This window comes from Rattus norvegicus, chromosome 10 (genome assembly GCF_036323735.1).
Source record: "Rattus norvegicus strain BN/NHsdMcwi chromosome 10, GRCr8, whole genome shotgun sequence".
In the NCBI taxonomy this organism is placed as follows: domain Eukaryota; kingdom Metazoa; phylum Chordata; class Mammalia; order Rodentia; family Muridae; genus Rattus; species Rattus norvegicus.
Genome location: NC_086028.1, coordinates 45,066,444 through 45,085,943, shown reverse-complemented (window position 1 = coordinate 45,085,943; position 19,500 = coordinate 45,066,444). Strand labels below are relative to the sequence as shown.

The 19,500-nt window shown below is 47.4% G+C and overlaps 2 protein-coding genes across 17 annotated transcripts in view; one reads left to right on the top strand and one right to left on the bottom strand.

The window, feature by feature from the left end:
* The first annotated feature begins 5,211 nt into the window (after nucleotides 1-5,211).
* Nucleotides 5,212-7,863, top strand: Pld6 (phospholipase D family, member 6). Of its 2 annotated transcripts, none has more exons than NM_001398582.1 (2): nucleotides 5,212-5,738; nucleotides 7,616-7,863. In NM_001398582.1, the coding sequence occupies exons 1-2, from the start codon at nucleotides 5,322-5,324 to the stop codon at nucleotides 7,643-7,645; spliced, it is 447 nt and encodes a 148-aa protein (NP_001385511.1). In that variant the 5' UTR covers nucleotides 5,212-5,321; the 3' UTR covers nucleotides 7,646-7,863. The 2 variants fall into 2 exon arrangements, with proteins under 2 accessions (NP_001385511.1, NP_001385510.1); NM_001398581.1 differs by having other exon boundaries at nucleotides 5,212-5,742.
* Nucleotides 7,864-12,555: 4,692 nt separating this feature from the next.
* Nucleotides 12,556-19,500, bottom strand: part of Mprip (myosin phosphatase Rho interacting protein) — a 119,917-nt gene continuing 112,972 nt past the window's right edge. For 8 of the 15 annotated variants that reach the window (XM_006246431.5, XM_063268295.1, XM_006246425.5 and 5 more), the window contains one exon: nucleotides 17,281-17,984. In XM_006246431.5, coding sequence (XP_006246493.1) covers nucleotides 17,913-17,984 — 72 coding nt within the window. In that variant the 3' untranslated portion in view covers nucleotides 17,281-17,912. Of the gene's footprint in view, nucleotides 17,985-19,500 lie in introns of all 15 variants that reach the window. The other 7 variants (NM_001371051.2, NM_001414223.1, NM_053814.3 and 4 more) reach the window with 2 other exon arrangements.

Here is a 19,500-nt window from a genome sequence, read left to right as displayed (position 1 = left end):
TATTTAGGACAGCAGTTTTCAATCTGAGGGTCGTGACCCCTTTGGCAAACCTCTGTCTTCAAAAATATTTATGATTCATAACAGTAGAAAAATTACAGTTATGAAGTAGCAACAAAAATAATTCTATGGTTGGAGTTGCCACAACATGAGGAACTGTATTAAAGGGTTGCAGCATTAGGAGCCCTGATTAGTTGAGAACCGCTGGTTTAGGAGGACCTAAGTCCTTAAGAGCTCCTAGTGGGAGGCCATTTGGCTACTGACAAGATGCCCTTGGAGTTATGGGATTAATTCCTCCTCTCCTTGCCTTTGCTTTCTGGCCATTGGTGGGTGGTTTGCTCAGCCACCACGGTGCACTCGCTCCCTTGACACAGGTGTGTTCGTGGATTGGCACTGTGGGCGTAAGAAGACTGAGTTGCTTCTCTCGGGCACTTGCTACGCTGAGCTGCCTGAATAGACACACATGGAGGCCAAGCAAGCCAAACGGGCTCTGGTAGGCCTTGCCCTCGCCACCTTCCCTCCTCCATGCTAAAACCCCTCGTATTATAGTCCTAAACCGACAACCAAGGTCTGGGCCTTATTTGGCCACTTCCTCCCTCTGAGACCCACTACCAAGGTCAGCATATAAAAGACCCCTTTGTCTCACCTGATTAACATGCCCAATCAAAATTAAATGCCTCATCCTAACAGGGACCCCTCCCTTTTTTTTCTTTATAAACTATTTTCCTACAGGCTTCATCTGCTCCTCTCTATCAGAGGCAGTCTTTTGTCGTCCCCCCCCCCCCCACCATGTTCCTTTCTCCATTCCCTATCTCATCCTCTATCTCCTGTCTTAAGCTCCTCCCTTTGTCCCTCTGGAGCAAATAAATCTCCTTTGTGCTGAGAACTTGGTCTTGGGGTAAGGTCTTGTGCTGACTTTGAGGTCCTTTCAATGTGTGAAGTCTCAGGCAGGGAGGAAGGGGTCAGCGCCTGTCTTAGAGCACCTCTCCAGAGCAAGCCTTTAGAGAAGTGAGTCTGGCTTCCCTGGTTGGGCCCTGTGGAGGCCAGAAGAGGGCTGCAGAGGTTCTGGAGTTACAATTGGAAATGCTATGGGCACTGGGAAATTGAACTCTGCAAAAGCAACAGTGTCCTTAACCACTGCACCACCTCTCAGCCTCATATTTTTAAATTATGTGTATATATTATGTATATGTCCTTGTATGGGTCTGTCACCTAAGTGCAGGTACCTGTGGAGGAAGGAGTGCTGAGTCCCCTGGAGCTATAGGTGGAGCTGTGGGTGGTGGTGAACGCCCAAGGGGAGTGACAGGAACCAAACTCTAGCCCTCTGGAAGAGCAGGTAGAGGTCTTAACTGCTGACCCATTTCCCTCATTCCCAAGACTTTTTTTTTTTTAAGAGACAGGATCTGACTATGTATTCTTGTGTGTCAGAAACTCCCAGATCCACCTGCCTCCCAAGTACTGGGATTAAAGGCATGTACCACCACACCCAGCCCGATAATTGATTTAAGTTTTTTTCATGTGTGTGTGTGTGTGTGTGTGTGTGAGAGAGAGAGAGAGAGAGAGAGAGAGAGAGAGAGAGAGAGAAGAGGAGAGGAGAGGAGAGGAGAGGAGAGGAGAGGAGAGGAGAGGAGAGGAGAGGAGAGGAGAGGTGAGGAGAGGAGAGGAGAAACAGACAGAGGCAGAGAGACAGAGAGACCTGTATCACAGCACACACGACAAGAAGGTTGGAGGATAACTTGCAGAAATTGTCTCTCTTATAAGGGTCATGGGATTAAACTCAGCTAGGTTATTTAAGTTTGAAAACAAGGGAAAACTTTGGTGGTATGTGCCTTAACCTTCTGAGTCATCTTACCAGGTCATACATTCTGTCTGAATAATTTGCCATTTATAGGTCCCATGTCATCCAGTGGCTGCCATGGTCTTTCCATTGGTACATCTTGTACAGATGGTTTGCTAGCAACACATCATTTGGATTTTTATGTAGAGTTTTGTTTTTTTCTTTTCTTTTCCTTTCTTTGTTGTTTTGAGACAGGGCTTCTTGTGTAGCCTGGCTGTCTTGGAACTCACTATGTAGGCCAGGCTGGCCTCGAATTCACAGAGACCCACTTGCCTCTGCCTCCTGAGTGTTGGAACTAAAGGTGTGTACCACCACTGCCTGGCTTTGCTTTGGATTCTTCTCTTCTCTTTTTTGGTTGTTGTACATTTAAAGTTTTGTGAGAGTTTTGTGTACAAGTGTTTTGCCTGCATGTGTGTCCTCCCTGTGTAACCCTTGGCTGGTCTGGCATGCACCGTGTATACCACAGTAGTCTTGAGCTCATAGAGATCCACATGCCTCTGCCTTCTGAGTTCTGAAATTAAAGATGAGTGTGGTCATGCCTGGATATTTATTCTTTTAACATTTCACACATCCATACAAAGTATCTCGATCCTGTCCGTCCACCGTTACCACCCCCTTCCTGATGCCCTCTGACCCCATCAGCCTCCCAACTCCATGGCCTTCTCTTTTGTCACTAATAACCCCGAGTCCAACTAGTACTGCCCATGTGTACATCCCTATGGAGCCATCCAAAGGGGCATGGGCAGTCTCCCTCCCTCAGTAACACACAGCCCCTCCTTCAGTGGTGGGGCCTTGGGTCCCCCTTCATGCTGGAGGCTTGACCTTATGCAGGCCCACAGGTGCTATGTGTTGACGTTTACAACCACCATGCCATGCCTGGTCATATATGACAGCCCTCCTCATCTGTCAGGCCTTCTACTCTTTCTACTCACTCTTCCAAGGTATTCCCTAATCCTTGGATGGGAAGAGGCTACAGGTGACCCATTCACATCCGAACACTCAGTTTCTTAACCATCAACGCTTTGACCAGATTAGTCTCTGTTAACTGCTGCCCACTTCAAAAGGTGGGCACAGGCTTGAAACACAAATCTATGGGTGTGACTATAAATGTTAGAAGGCAGTTTGACAGCAGTGGGCACGTCTTCCCAGGTACATCCGCACTGTAGCATGTGGGGTCGAGTGCTGAGTGAGACGGCGGATATCGTCTTCCTCAGAAGGCTGCATAGCCCTTCTCCTGAAAACCTGGCTTTTCCCATTTTCTTACATGTATGGGTGTTTTGCCAGCGTGCATGTTTGTGCGTTGTGTGCTTGTCTGTTACCTACAATGGCTGCTGGATCCCCTGGAGCTGGAGTTATGGGTTACTTACTGGGAGCTGCTATATGCATGCTAGGAATTGAGTTCAGGATCTTTGGAAGAGCAGTGGTGCTTCTGACACTGAGTCACTCCCCTCTCTCCTGAGCTTTTTTTTTTTCCTCCCCCCCCCGCCCCCCCGGAGCTGGGGACTGAACCCAGGGCCTTGCGCTAAGGCAAGCGTTCTACCGCTGAGCTAAATCCCCAACCCCTCTCCTGATCTTTTTGAAAATAGTTTTTGTTTTGAGAACTTCCAGCCTGAGTCTGCTTCTGCCCTTGGGGTATGCAGGCACCATTGCATACCGGGCTGGACTGGAAGGAATGAGGCAAGCTGGGCTGGGTGGGCTAGACAGGAAGTGAGTGCAGGTGAAATTGCCCTCTCCACAAAGTTTTCAGTGAAACAGCTCTCTTATTGGGGGTGCACAAGGGCTATATAAGCCTTGGAAGTGGGTAGGGATTTTGGGGGTGAATGTACATCATTGGCAGGGGCTGAGAATGCTTCATTTGCATGAAGAGGTATTCCAGGTGCTTGCTGGACAGGTTCTTATTGGGAGCCAGGAAGTTTAATCTGTAATTTGGCCACCAAGCTACATGATTACTTCAAGGATGGTGGAGGTGGGAGGGGGGTCATAAGGCTTCTGTGTGTTGTGCTGGGACATGCAAGCCCAGAGCAAGGAGGTAGTCCTAAGTAAGTCCGCTGGTCTCAGGATGAGAGTTTCAGGGTTTGGAGATGTCTTGACTTCACTCTTGCTCTGTCTGGACTGGCTCCCCGAGTCCCACAAACTTCCAGCTCCACACAGAAATCCATATATGAGCTTCATGTCTGTGTCACCTGATCCCTCCCCATCTCCTTCCAACCCTCCACTTGTCCCCCAAATTCAAGATCTCTCCTTTAATATTTTTTGCATGTGCCTACATTCGTGTATCATATATGTGCACATGAGTATAAGTAACCTACTGAGTCTGTTTAGCCTTGCTCATATGTACAGATACTTGGGACAGAATAACCTACATGGAGCCTGTTTCTGGAGGAAGCCAATTAATTATCCCCTTCTCGGTAGTGACCATCTGTAGCTCTGCACGGAGGGTGGGGCTGTGTGGAATTCCCTGTCTACACTGTCATGTCAGCTGGTGCTGTCATTACGTTGGTCTTGTTCAGGCAATGGCTCATGAGTGTGTTTCCCCCATCTAGGGTGCACTATCTAACACCGGGTGTCCTGAGCCTCTGGCTCGTTCAGTCTTTCCATCCCCTCTTCCACAGTGCTTAGCCTTAGGCTTAGGGGCTACAATGGGGGTGTATCAGTAGGGGTTGAGCAAAAGTGCCTTCTGCCAAACCTCATGAGCTGGTATCCAGCCTCACAGTCACCAATTATCGGCATTCTGATCAGTTGTGGAACTGTGTGATTGTCTTTACCTGTTGGTAAAAAAGTCCTTTGCTAAGGGGTGAGAGCTGCACTTATCTGTGGATATAAGGATAAGTTTTTAGAAAACAGAAACTATTTTGGCCCAGGAAGTTAGCAATAAGTAGGTTCTCCCCTCAGGCCTATGACCTATGCATTCCCAGGTAGTTGATTTTTATAGTACCATGCATAACTCCTTCCTGTTGACCAGTACAAATCCACAAACAACATGGTAATTGGAGAAAATTAAAATCAGGACAAGGCATCCATCCCACTATCCTCATTCTTTTTTTTTTTTTTTTTCTTTTCTTTTCTTTTTTTTCGGCTGGGGACCGACCGAACCCAGGGCCTTGCGCTTCCTAGGCAAGCGCTCTACCACTGAGCTAAATCCCCAACCCCTCTCCCCATTATTTTCAATATGATGCTGAAACTCTAGCTAGAGCAGTCAGGTAAGGGAAGGAAATTAAAGGGAAACACATAGGAAAAGAAGTCAAACGAAGGTACATGTCTTTAATCCTAGCACTCGAAGGCAGAGGCGGGCGGATCTCTTGAGAATGAGGCCAAGATTCCCCAAACGCTCATCGCCTAGGTTGGGTGGGGTGTGTAAAGGGTCGCTTAGCTCCTGGCTGGGGGCGGGCCCCGTAAGGGGGCGTGGCACACCCGGGGTTGGGGGCGGGTCGGCACGTGTTGGGCGCGCAAGCGCTTGGTGCTACGGCTGACCTTTGAGGTGGCGGCCATGGGGCGCTCGAGTTGGCGGTTGGTGTTCGCGGCCGGTGCGGGTCTCGCGCTGGCCCTAGAGGCACTGCCGTGGTTGATGCGTTGGCTGCTGGCTGGGAGACGGCCACGGCGCGAGGTGCTCTTCTTCCCCTCACAGGTGACCTGCACCGAGGCTTTACTGCAGGCCCCAGGCTTGCCCCCCGGGCCCTCCTCGGGCTGCCCGTGCAGTCTCCCACACAGCGAGAGTTCGCTGAGCCGCCTGCTGCGCGCGCTCTTGGCTGCCCGCTCCAGCTTGGAGCTCTGCCTCTTCGCCTTCTCTAGCCCGCAGCTGGGACGTGCAGTGCAACTACTGCACCAGCGCGGGGTGCGCGTGCGGGTCATCACGGACTGCGACTACATGGCCCTCAACGGCTCTCAGATCGGCCTGCTGCGCAAGGCAGGTAAACCGCCGCCGAGGGTGCACACTGGCAGAGGGGCTGAGGACTTATTTGATGCCCCTGTTGACTTTGTGTAGAACAGGTAGCAGTTCAGGGAGAAGGTGGAGGCAGGCGGCAGAAATAAGCAGGCCAAGGAGTCAAGGTCCATGTCTTCGCTCCCCATGAGCGTGAGGCGTGTGGGAATTCCCACCAGTTTCCAGGCTCTGGCCTTGACCTTGGTGGAGTGTTTAGACTCAGTTTCTGTGATTGTTCTAGGTTGTGAAGGCATGGGGGATAAAACTTATGTCAGTTTGAATCCAGCGAACACTGAGAAACCCTTAGCTGCTGTGTGACCCACAGGGGAATAGGAGTGACAATATTGTTCTGCGAGTTTCCCACTAGGCTCTGTGATCACTGAAAAATGGACCCTACAGTGTGGTGAATGCTTGCTTTCCAGCCATCACTTCTGGGCCGACGGGGAAGGTCTGCCCAGGCAACAGGTGGCCCTTGTCTTCCTTCAAGTGGTTGGCACTGCAGGAATGGAAACTTCGACTGCTAGATCCCTCTTACCCAAGAGTCAGTGCCCCCACCCCCATCCGCACACCTGCCTAGCCTAATCATGGTGCCCACAGTGGCTGGTAGGTTTGGGGAGCCTTGGGAAATGTCCGGGCTTTGTAGTACCGTTGAGGTGTTGTTTTGCACACAGCCTGTCTTCCCACTTCCTGGGGATGCTGTAGCTTTTGGAAACCAGGTCTGCTTCCAGGTAGCTCACAGGGAAGGAAGAGCACCACAGCACCACCCTGCTGTGTATCACCCACGTGGGCAGAGCAGAAGCACCCTGGCCGTCTGGCAGCTAACCCTTTGCCCCATTACTGACAGTCACAAAGTGGTCTTCAGCCAGGTGGTCATTTTGGTGGTGGACAAGTAGATATCGGGCATGGATGGTGTCACTAGATTTAGATTTTGGAGAGTCATACAACCTCAGATTTGTAAAGAACCAATATGTCATCCCAGATGGAACCTCCACTGATGTGCTGGCCACAGCTGGCTGACTTCCAGATTGCTCTGGCAAGTGCACCGTGTGCTAGTATTCAGTACAGCCGGGTGTTTGTGGGGAAACACATAAATCAGAAAGGCCTGGAAGACTCCACAAAGATCTGGTAGGAAGTGTGTGGCTGGGGGAGCTGCACAGAGGCATTGCAGCTGCTGGAGAGGCGTCAAGAAGGTACAGCAAGCATGGAGTGCCCGTCAGGAACCCGCCGCTGAGGTCTGACTAGAGCAGTCGATCCTCCGGCCTAAGGTGAACTGTAGTGTGGTGGGTGCTGCCAGCTTTGCTGTGACTGGGACAGAGACTGGAGTAAAGGAGGGACAGTAGATCACTTACCTAGCATGTGTAGGACCTGGGTTTCACTCTAGCATCCCTGCCAAACAGCTTGCCCTCAAAAGGGGGAAGCGGGAGCCAGAACTCTGGTGAGGACAGCAGGTTTGGATGTGGCACAGTTTTCCCCTTTCCGCTAGTGAGGCACCCTGGGAGGCGGTGATTGAAGTCAGCCAGCCAAAGCCAGTGTGCACTCCTTCCCTGTCTAGGCTTCACCCTTCAGCTTATCCATTTCAGCTAGTGAGTGACCTGACCTCTTCCCCTGCAGGATTTTGAGGTAGTATTTAATTTTAGGCCTAGTGGGGCTGGTATGGATTTCCCAAAGGTGTGCTGTCCCCAGATGAGTGTTTGGTATCCAGACCTTGCTTTTAGTGTGTTGACCTGGACTGGATTCTCTCTGTAATCTCAGGACCACCTCGGGACAACCCCTGGGTGTTCTTGTCTCCAACACAGGGCATCAGTGGGCTTGGGGATAGCTGCACCTGGGTGGGTAAAAAAAAGGCTGCCTTGGCTCCACAGGTATACAGGTACGGCATGACCAGGACCTAGGCTACATGCACCATAAGTTTGCCATCGTTGACAAGAAGGTGCTCATCACTGGCTCCCTCAATTGGACCACACAGGCCATCCAGAACAACCGTGAGAACGTTCTGATTATGGAGGACACCGAGTACGTGCGGCTGTTCCTGGAGGAGTTTGAGCGCATCTGGGAAGAATTTGACCCCACTAAGTACAGCTTTTTCCCCCAAAAGCATCGAGGGCACTGACCCTGCTTTGTCTTGCTCAGTCTTCCAGCTTGTCCTTGTGTTGTTACCTCCTGCTTTGCTTGAGCTTTCCTGGCTGGCTGGGGAGCAGCTTACAGTGTACCTGTGTGTGCATCCCCACCAGAAAGAAGTTGGGAAGGAGGTGACAGTGTTGGACAGTGCTGTAGCTCTCCTAGTGGTTGCCCAGTGGCATCATGAGACATGCCTCGTGGTTTACTGACCTTCAGCAAGTGGCATCCTCTCCCTGCAGTGTTCAGTCCCGCCTGCAGCTGTGCCCGGCTTTGCTTTTGCCTTCCCACGCCCTCACATTTAGAGCAATGCTGTGGACTTAGGCGTCCCCTCGCCTCTAGCACCCATGGTGGACTCAGTGGATTTACTCATGGCTTTTTGCTCAGTAATGGATCAGAAGTTGATGACAGAGGGAATCTTGGAGGTAAGCGGATTGCCCAGGCTGTTACCTCAGCTCTGGTGGGCATTTACAGGAGTCGGAGGAACAGCTTCTCACGTGCGTCTGAGACATGTTTCGAATTTTTTTTTGTATGCAAGTAGGTCAAGTGACACGAGCTAGTTTTGTCCTTGTTGATGCTTGCGTGCATGACAGGCTCCATGCGGCTCCCTGGCCTGTCTGAGTGGATGAAGTGTCCTTTAGCTTACCAGCAGATACTGCACAATGCATGCTTTCTCACTTTTTTTTTTTAAAGAAAAAAAAAAGCAAAACATTTTTGGGGGGAGGAGGTGGTGGGGAGGGTCTCGCTTATGTAGCCCTGGCTGGCCTGGAACTCACTATGTAGACCAGGCTAGTCTTCAGTTCACAGAGATCTTCCTGGGGCTGCCTCAGGTACTGGGATTAAGGCACGCCCAGCTTTTTTTTTTTTTTTTTTTTTTTTTGTTCTTTTTTTTTCCGGAGCTGGGGACCGAACCCAGGGCCTTGCGCTTCCTAGGTAAGCGCTCTACCACTGAGATAAATCCCCAGCCCGGTTTTCACACTTTTTAATGTTAATGTTTAACAAGTGTTAGACAAGTAAACTTGATGTTGATTTTCCAAGATTTAACAGAAGCTGTAAAGTGTACTATACCCAGCGTCAGTTACGTTAGATAAGTTCCTACCCTTTTGGAACCTGTGGATTCTTGTGTTTACTCTGCAAGGAGTGTGCATGTGTGTTGTGGGTGTGTGTGTAAAATCACAAAGTGTCCCTTGAGTGACAGTGTCTTTGAGGACCCTTAACTTCTGGCATATTTCAATAAATATTTTCAAGTATGAACTGCTACATGTCTACCTTAGCCCGCTGCATTCAGGTATGGTTACTCTGTCATCTGCAGAGATATGTGAAGACTTATGAAGTGACATCACTTCATAAATCTTTTTGTTTGAGACCATCTCACTGTACACAGACCAGGCTGGTCTCAAACCCTAAGACTGCCCTTATACTCCTGCCCCCTCACTGCGGTTACAGTTTGTCACCACACCCACTTTTGAGAGCTGTGAGATAGGGCATAGTACATGTGGACATCCATCACTTGTCTCAGCACCATCTTAAGATGATTTCCCCTAACATCGTGTTAAAACCTCTGTTGAAAATCAGCTGGTGACTCATTTAATGGTCTGTGTCTGGGCTCTGCACAGCCTCACTGTGGTAACGCCAGCAGCAGTCTAGATGAGTTACGTTTTGAGAACTGGCAACACAAATCCTGTTTCCAACATACTCTTAGCCGCTTATGTCCCCATGTGAATCTTAAAATGAATCCATCAATCATCACTGGCAAAAATTAAAAGGTGTCTAGGGCTTCGAATGGGGATCATGTCGAATCTGTAGACCAATGGGGTTACCATCGTGAATTTTCTGTTCCTTGGGCATATATATCAGCTTTATCTTATATTTCTTTTTTTTTTTAAAGATTTATTCATTTATTATATATGAGTACACTGTAGCTGTCTTCAGACACACCAGAAGAGGGCATCAGATCCCTTTACAGATGGTTGTGAGCCACCATGTGGTTGCTGGGGATTGAACTCAGGATCTCTGGAAGAGCAGTCGGGGCTCTTAACCACTGAGCCATCTCTCCAGCCCTTATATTTCTTGATGCTTGTAAGTTTTTTGTTGTTTACTCAACAGTTTATTGGGCCGGTAAAGAAATTCAAAGGCAAGGAAATATTAAAGAGACGAGGCATGCACATTCATAAAGAAGCAGCTTGAGTCACACGAGTTAAAGAACAACTTGGGAAAATAAGGATTGCTTGTAGCACGAGTGGTCTGGCTGGCCGATCAGGAGGGAGGATTAGGAGGAAGCTGGAGGTCTGGGTTATCAATGGTGCCCAGTGTAAGCCGAGTTCCCCCTTTCCTCTTTTCTCATCTTCCGGTCTAATTTTCCAGTAACGCCCATAGCTGTTCAATATTTATTCTATACTTGACTTGCATTTTCTTAAAGTATAGAACTATACAGAACTAGGTCCTTTAGGTGTTTAAAAGTTTTTTGTTTTGCTTTCCCTTTCTGTCTTTTGAAGGAGTTTTTTGACCTTTTAATCTTAGTGTTGATGGTTCTAAGTATTTTCCATCTGGTTTGATTTTTGTTCACTTGGCTGGAGCGTCACAGCAGTGTTTGTAGTTTTGAGAATGATTTATTACTCATGTTACTGTAAATGGAATTACTTGTCCCAATCATTATACTACTGTGTAGAAATACAACTGAGCCTTATATCCTAGCTTGCTAAATTTGGTAGTGCTAACTGAATGAAAAAGTGAAAAACAAGGAGGACATGCCTAAAGTATGGAGAAGGAGAATGGCCTACGGACCAAACAGGACCATGAGAGGAGAGCAAGTGAGCAAGCAAGCTTTTGACCAAGACGGGGGGCAGGCCAAACCATCCATGTCGTCAAAGTGGCTGAGCTAAGTAGGGATCAGGCTTTAGGGAGCAAAGCGTGGACTCCCAGCTCCAGGAAGGACAATTTTGAGGTGGGGGCGGGGTGAGAAGAGCTGGGAGGAGCCGGATGGGAGGGATGCTGGGAGAGCTGGCAAGCCTCCGCTCTGACCCACTAATGTGCATCTGAGCTGTGCATCTGGGTTTCTGAGGCCTACCTAACACTAACACCACGCAGACCTCACTTAAAAGAAGTTGCATTTGTTCCCTTTCAGTCAGTGCCTCTCTCTCACTGAACAACTTTAGCTAGATCCTTTGTGCCCTACTGAATGGAAATGGTGGAAGACTTGTTCAGTGAGGTTGCAGTCCTAGGGAAATGCCAGTCTTTCATTACTGAGTGTGGTACGTTGGTAACTTTTCATTTTTTTTTTTGAACAATTTTTTGAAATAATTTAAATCATAAAAGACTACTGTTCAGCTTGCCAACTAATTTTAAATTGCACTCACAGCTTTCAAGAAAATGTGCTAAAACACTTTCTGAGCCTTTCTTCTCTCTGACCTACCTACCCCTCCATGTGTTCCTGAATGGTCTCTTCCCTCCCTACTTTTCTCCTAAAAAAGAAAGAAAATATGCTAAAACTACACATATCAGGTCAGTTCCCCAAAACTTTTCTTTTTTGTGTTTGTTTATAATAGTTTTTAATGGATGAAAAGCTACCAAAAAGTCCTAAAGACTGCAACAACACTAAAAGTATTTATCCTTTTGTCTCTTTATATCTTTGTTTTATTTATTTTTTTTAAATTTTTTTATTAATTTTTATTTATCTGAGTACACTGTAGCTGTCTTCAGACACACCAGAAGAGGGCATCAGATCCCATTACAGATGATTGTGAGCCACCATGTGGTTGCTGGGAATTGAACTCAGGACCTCTGGAAGAGCAGTCAGTGCCCCTAACCACTGAGCCACTTCTTCAGCCCATTTTGCTGTTTTAGAAACTACTTATCTTGATTCCTAACTAGTAGAAACAATTTTTGTATTTCTAGTCAGTTCCACATACCTTTATTAAAAAGTTTGTGACAATATTTTGGGAGGCTATGAGGACAGACAGGGGCTTGCTGTGTAACCCAGGCTGGCCTCAAACTGAATCTTCTCACTTCAGCCTCTCGTGGGCTGGAATCACCAGCTTGGCAGCCATTATGTCTGGGCTAGTTCATTATTCTAAACTTAATGAACAAAAATGCAGCAGAGCAATGGAGGATATGCCACAGTTAAATAACACCTGTTATTTTGCGTTGTCTATTTTAGATCATGATGCTTTGAAAAAAATGAGACAGAATTACAATCACAAGTAAACCCATGAAGGACAGGCCAGATCTAGTGGTGCACACTAGTACTCAATGAACTACAGGTGGTGAGGCCAGTCTGAGCTGTAACTTCAGGGCTCATGTTGTAGAGGGACTGCCTCTTGAGGCCCTGGGCTCCAGCACCACAAATAAAAACCCAGGAGAGCTACCATGAAGAGTTAGAGTATCTTGATTAATATGAAGGTATCCCCATTAGAATTTTTTGCTGTTCTTTTAACCCCTGAAGTTTCTATACCACGTCAAAAGTACCATAGACTTAAGACATAAATACTATGCCTTATATGTGAAAATGTAAAATTTCTTTCAGTGTGAGATATAATGTAAAGATGCTGAAATCTAGAACTCAGAGGAACATTGTGAAGAGGAGAGCAGCAGGTTCTATCCAGGCCACTCAGGTTTCTAGTGCCTTTACGACTTAGGACTTTGGCTCTGCTCTTTGACTGGCACAGTCAGCACCCATATGCATGCAGAGAGCAATGCAAAAATAGTTTATTATGATACAGTTCATGTAAAATCAAGCAGTATTTACACAATAAAAAATGGTTAGCTACAGCCAAGGACTCTAGCTTGTCACACAAAGGAATAAATATTTCTACAAATTAGCATTTCAATTGTAGTGAACACCTGACCACAACTTTGTAGGGAAATGCCTTACACCAAACCATAAAATCTTGAAATGAGTTGGGGGACACTTTATCTGCAGGAGGCCACACTCTGTGGATACACAGAGGCCTAAGCTGGCTCTGAGAAGCTATGCTTGAAGCCACTCTGGCTCAGTGAGGCTCCGTTTTCTTCTACATGTAATTTTTAGTTTGGCAACTGGATTGACTGTATCAGAACAAAATACCTAAGTAGCAGGTGAGATGGTCCAAGTCTGTTTCTGTCAAGATGTAGTGAAGAGGCCCTGCCAGGCCTCTGTTCACAAACACGCACTCTACCCCCACCTCCAGTCAAACAGCAGTAATGGAAGGTCACCTAGAGTTCTGATTGTCAAGGAGCCACTGTAACCAGGGTTTTTTAATATTCTATACAGCAAACCTACAGAAAGCCATGTTGGTTAGTAACCACAGAACTTGTTTTGGATCCTGGCATTAAAGCATTAATACTGAAGGTAAATCTTAAAATGATTTAAAATCCAATTAAATCAAAGTTTGTGATAAAAACAAAATATATCAGTGAAGTCAGTGTTCTTTACAATCTATTCCTTGCTAAAATAAAATTAGATGTGTGGTTTGACTGACTTGTAAAGGAGCAATGAGCCAATGGCATGTTGACTGTGGCAGGCTGGAATAGGCTTCTTAACAATGGCACCACTTTATGGCAAATGCTGGCTATGGAACCCTGCCCCACAATGGGAGCTGCTCCAGGCTGACCTGTGACCCATGGGGAACTGGAGAGGCTCTGAAGTCCTTCAGTTTTGGGCTGTCCCATTTTTAACTCCACACTGGGCTGGCTCCTTACCAGCACAGAAACCCTGCTGTGGAGCTGCTCTGCACATAAGCCACAGTCATCAGAGCCAGGCACCTGGACCTAAAGCCTATGCTCCCAGCCAGTTCCCCTAACAAGAACACCCTGAGAAACCTGAGGGCAGATTCCGAAAGTCCTCCTAATAGTGGTGTTCCTTGAGTGGCCCCATGCAAATCTCACAGAATACTTTAAACAGGAATCAGGGTATTGATAAGGACTTGCCATGAGTGTGGGTAAGGACACACTCTTCAGAGTTTGTTGCAGAACCAAAACTTTTTTTTTTAAGATTTATTTATTTTATTTATATGTGAGTACACTGTAGTTGGTCTTCATACACTTCAGAAGAGAGCATCCTATTACAGATGGTTGTGAGCCACCATGTGGTTGCTGGGAATTGAACTCAAGACTTCTGGAAGTGCAGTCAGTGCTCTTAACCACTGAGCCATCTCTCCAACCCGCATAACCAAAACTTTAAGACGTTACTTATTAACATAGCCTTTTTTGGTTTTATTTGTAGACAGGGTTTTACTGTGTAACCTTCGTTCTTTTAGAACTCTATGTAGACCAGGTTGGTCTTGAACTTCTGCCTCCCAAGTGCCAATCAAATATGTGAGCTATCATACCTAGCTAACTTGATATTTGAGAGGGGTTTGCACTGAATGCTGCCTTTACATACCTTCAAAAGGGGTAGCTAAAGATATTTTAAAAACTCATACAAAATTTGCACAAAAATCCCCTATACCCCATCTTAGAAATACTTTACATTGGGGGCTGGGGATTTAGCTCAGTGGTAGAGCGCTTACCTAGGAAGCGCAAGGCCCTGGGTTCGGTCCCCAGCTCCGAAAAAAAGAACCAAAAAAAAAAAAAAAAATACTTTACATTACTTGCTCTGATAATACAGGAAAGGCTGAGCAAGTGAAGTGCAGATCACAGGGTGTCCTATGGTATGCTGGGAGCTCCCTTGAGAAAGGCTGTTTGAGTCCCCTACACTGATAGTCTCAGCATAGCTTTTACTAGGTGATGTCATCTTTACAGCATAGCAAGAACAGCTAACCCTCCTGCACTGCAGGTGCAGGACAATCAGCTGAGAGGTAATTACTGTCCCTCTACCAGCAAAGTCTGCGGTTTGGGTATTACTATGCATCTGGGGACTGTTAGTACCTGTAGCTGCCAGCTTGCATTGGGTACTTACATGGAGTATGGCATAAGTAGGAAGGCTGCTTAGAGCTCTGGGTGCTTATCCAGCCTGTCTTTGAGAGAGCCAGGGCATAGCTGGAGGTCAGGAGTTTCTTTGGTGTGTGGGACAGGCCTGTAGGAATCTGAGCTGATGCCCAGGTTTACACAAACAGTTGAGGCTGTGTGCTATCCAGCTACTTTCCTCAGCACCAGCTAGGTGTCAGCAGTGTAGTGTGCTTAGTTCTCTGCAGTTCCATGGTAGAAAGAAGTCAGTGCACCATCTTCCCCTGTAGGGAAGTTAACAGTAGTACACATTCCGTCAAATATCTTTCACACCCATTCTGTTTCCTAGTCAAATATCTCAGGCTCCCTTTAGACAAATGTTCTAAAGACCACAAGTGTGCTCTTTGTGGTGCTGTAGTTGAACCCCAAATTATATATCCATCCATCCATCCCCCTTAGCCTATCTGTATTTTGAGACAGTTTTGCTATATAGTCCAGACTGACCTGGTACTTTGGAGCCTCGAGTAGTAGGAGTACAGACATAAACCACTATGCCCAGTTCAGTGTTTTTCTGGATCCAGTAGAGGTCAACTTAGACCTTTGCTTTCACTCAGTGAATCCACACATTCCCAGCATTGTTCCCTCTGGTGATTCCCTACTTCATGGGGCTCTGGCCTCCTATTATGGTCCTGGCACTGTGGCCACAACCATACTGGTAAAGGTGGAGCCAGAAGCCCTGTGTGACAAATGTGCTTTTGCTCTGGTGCTAGGCACATGTGCAAGACGTAATTTGAGCATATTAACATTAACTGTCAAATGAAGTCAGGTATGTTTCATGTAATGGCAGTTTGCTTATAGATGCTGGCAGACCACAAATGTGTTTTCATAGGAAAATAAAATTCTGCTCCTACCATGAAGTGGGGAAAACATGCCACTGATTGGACCGGGGAGCAACCTGTGACTTCTTGATCTACACCACCCATCCTCAGCCAAGCGTCCTCTTCTACGTATACCAGGACCAACTCCACTTGCACATCCGATACCGCCTCTCTGAATACACCAGCTTCAGCTTCTTTCTGGGGAATGGGAAGCCTGTAGGGAGGTCAGGGAAAAGTGAACCTGGCTCAGGGAGTGAGGGAAGGAATGGACAGAGGACATGGACAGTCCAAGGTAAACTGCTGCAGTGGACCTGCATGGCCATCAGGGACTCAGAAAGGCCAACTTCTTGTTTGGTTCATTTTGTCAGAGGCCAGAAGTCACCACCAAGAATCTCAAGATGCTCCCGGATCCATATGTTACTGCTCAGACTGGCTTGGACAGTGAGGGATAATCCAGGAATCTCTGTTCTGTACCGGTTCCGCATTTGGCCAACATACCAAATACCCACACATGAAACCAAGCCCTGGAGCAGTGTGTGCTGTATCACGGCAGAATGAGCCAGCCTGCAGTAAGAGCCTTGAGTGACAGCTAAGATAGGTGCAGTGTGCCTGTCTCCCAGCCCTTGCCTCTGACACCCAGATACTTGTATTTTTAGCAAAGTTCAGATCCTAGAATTCTGAGGTGAAGAGCAAAAGATCAAATGTCCTTTTGAATGGTAGGCTTGGCATCTTCAGCAGGCTCTTTGTAGCATCCCAGGAATCACGAGGCAGGAAGATAATTACACTGGGCCAGGGGGTCCCAAGGGCAGCAGGATAGCCACAAAGAAACCCTATCAGAGAAGAGGAGTCCTCAACACAGGGCTACAGCTCCCAAAGGCCAGCCCATTGAGTTCAAAGCTCAGTTTCAACAGCAGCTCATTTTAAAAGGTCTGACTTGCCCAGAATGCTGAAAACATAAATTGTCACTGAGCATGTGCCAGAGTGGAACATAAAAACTTGTGCAAAGGGGAGGCTCAGGGCTTGTCTGCTGGTCAGTGGCACACTTTGGTATGTCACAAATCCATCTATTAGGCCAGCCTAGATTTTGTGGATGACCTTGAACATCAACTCATGTAGAGCCATTAGGAGACTCATGACTTGAGTTTGTCACTCAGAGACCATCTGACCCACTTAGTACTAACAAGCCAGGATGTGGGATCTAGTTGTGAGGCCACTGACTCCCCATCTGACCTGGTGGCTCTTGTGTGTGCTGCACCTTACAGTATGAATGCTTTCTTCTGAGAATATAAATAAAGTGGTTTTTTTTTTGTTTGTTTGTTTTTTTTTTTAAAGGAAGTGCTGTAGAATGCTTTGGGTAGTTGGAAAGGTCCTGTTCAGCTAGAAAAGCAAAATTAGCACAGGCTCCATGAGAAGCAGACAATTCAAGGGAACCTTCCAGGGCCCAGACAAATCAGAGTCTGAGCACACAGTCTTCTCCTCACCCTTCCCCAAGCAATGACAGCTTCTTTTCAGACAGATTAAAACTCAGCAATGTTCCCTTTAGATGACCCTGGGAAGGACCCATCACACAGGACAAGGCTGGAGCTTCAGGGTGCAGGTCACTATTCCAGGCGACCAGACCAGGATTAGCACAGCAAGGGAGGCACGAGCGGAGGAAGGAATGAGAGGGCTGGGACTTTTGTGCAAGATTTAATAAAAAACCAAAATAGGAATGGTTGCTTTCAACATTTTCCAGGTCGTGAAAGATTTGCCAGGATTATCTGGGTATGGTTCTAAGCTGCATTAGTGGGCCAAATACAAAATGCTGTCCTCCTCCCACATCAAAAGGAAGTGGGCCAGGCTGGACACTATCCTAGGCCCTTCAGAAACCAGGTCAACCTAGAACATTCGGTGGCTCTGCTCTACCCAGCAAGGGTGGTGCTCCGCTGTGTGTGGCAGAGCAGAGCCACTGGCAGGTCCGTCCCCACGTGCACTCCGAGGCAGGGCTAGCTTATTAACAGGCTGTTGTGCCTTAATACTGACAGTGTGGTGGGAGGACAAGGGGCTGCTCAGGTGTCAGTGGGGACACCTCCCCACTCTACTGCTTTCGCGTGACTAATCTGAGAATACCATGGGAAAAAAGCTGTGATAAAGACAACAGGAAGTTGGAATTAACAGGGAGGGAATGGAGCAAACACCCCACAGCAGTCTCTCATGCATCCATACCCACAGTTAATGACAGCAACAATGAGAAAGCACAGATGAAAGCCACTCTTGGCTTGTGCTGCCACCAGCTGGGAAGGATGTGTCAGTGGAATGGATGCAGCTAATCTTTCTTCAAGTCCCTGGATTCAAAGAGCTTCAAGCGCTCCTGCACCGTCAGGCCTTCCTTCAGACTCTGGTGGAGACAGAGGAGGAAGAAGCAGTTAGGTGTTGGTGCAGCAGTAGCAGTGGGCTTCAGTAGCAGGTGCAGGTGCAGGTGAGGGATCCTGAGATTAGTGGGCATGCGAGGGCAGAAGGCCCTGAAGAAAATCCCTTGAGAAGTAGTGTTACTGGAGTTTGCTTTCTCCTGTAGAAATTTACTTGGGTGAGAAAGGGGAAAAATAATAAAGAGAAACAAGACAATGTGTCATAGCTCAACTGTAGTTTAGGGCTGGTTCTTCAGACAAAAACCACAAAACACTTGGGTGGAGAACTGGAAACCCGGGCACCTATCATTCTTCCTAGATATGGAGTATGCATGTCTCATGAACTTAGCGCCTTAAGACAAGGGCGTCCTTGACAGGCCACCAGATAGCTATCAACACATTATATATATATTCTGGAACTTCCTCCTGTCATCTTGGTATTTTTTAAGGTAAAGGACATTTTACTAACTGGGGAACAGAATTTTTACCACATCTCCCTTAATATCTTTCCTCTTCCCCAAAGCTTTTATTTCTGGAAGAAAAAAGAAACTCCAGTTCTTAGAGAACTGGCTATCAATGTATTTTTAGCATGCCCAGGTCAGCACTGATTTTTGTTGGCAATCAGCCTTGGTGTCAGGCTCAGTCTCACCATAAACACAGGTTATACTAGGAAAGGGGCAGTCACAGTGTTTATCAAGGTTGAGGCCTGGCTTCCTACAGGGAATGAAGGAGGAACTAGGCTGTGGCTGGTGTCCTTACCACCAGAGTCCCCATAATGACTTGTTTTCTGAGTCAGGTTCTCCTATAGCTGAGGCTGTGCTTGAGTGCATACTATCTTTTTTTACTAACAGATTATGTGTGTGAACAGTAACACCCACACTTGCTTCTAGGTATCTTTGAAATCTACTTTCTCTTGAGTTCAGGTAGTTCCATGTCAGCCAGACTCCCAAAAGACATTACATAGGCCTTTTGGCTTACCACTCAGCAACTGGCCAAGCCAAAGCACTGCCCAGGGGTGAGGGCACTGGCACTGCCGTAAGTGCTCTGTTCTAGCTGAGCACTCACTACCAGGCCATCCCGAGACTCCTTTGGACAGAATGTGCTCTGGGACTGGGTTCCCTGTGCTGGAGGAAAATGAAAACCCTCATGTGACAGGAGCAGGCTCCAAATGGCCACAGTGGCCCTACATGGCAACTGACGCCCAGAGGTGTGAGCCTAGTCATACTCCTTACCATTTGCAGGACAGAAAGCATTTCAAGACCCACTGACCCTGAGAAGTGTCATTTCTCTGAGGTTTCTGGACTCCGCTGTAGCCAGTTACTCCCAGGGCACAGCATCCCACACCTATCCCATGACAACACTGAGGAGGGTCCTCTTTGCTCTGGATCTCAAGAGGCCATGCTGATGCTGGGCAAGCTGAGCAAGGCAGGAGATGATGCAGCATCTGAGGGAGGTCCCGATCATGACACAGCACACACAGGTTTCAGTCTCTCTCTTAACAGGGCT

Bases quoted from the DNA above. Each gene is read 5' to 3' on its own strand.
- Pld6 (NM_001398581.1), top strand. From the start codon at position 5,322: ATGGGGCGCTCGAGTTGGCGGTTGGTGTTCGCGGCCGGTGCGGGTCTC. The intron at 5,743-7,615 runs GTAAACCGCCGC...TTGGCTCCACAG, and splicing joins CGGCCTGCTGCGCAAGGCAG to GTATACAGGTACGGCATGAC.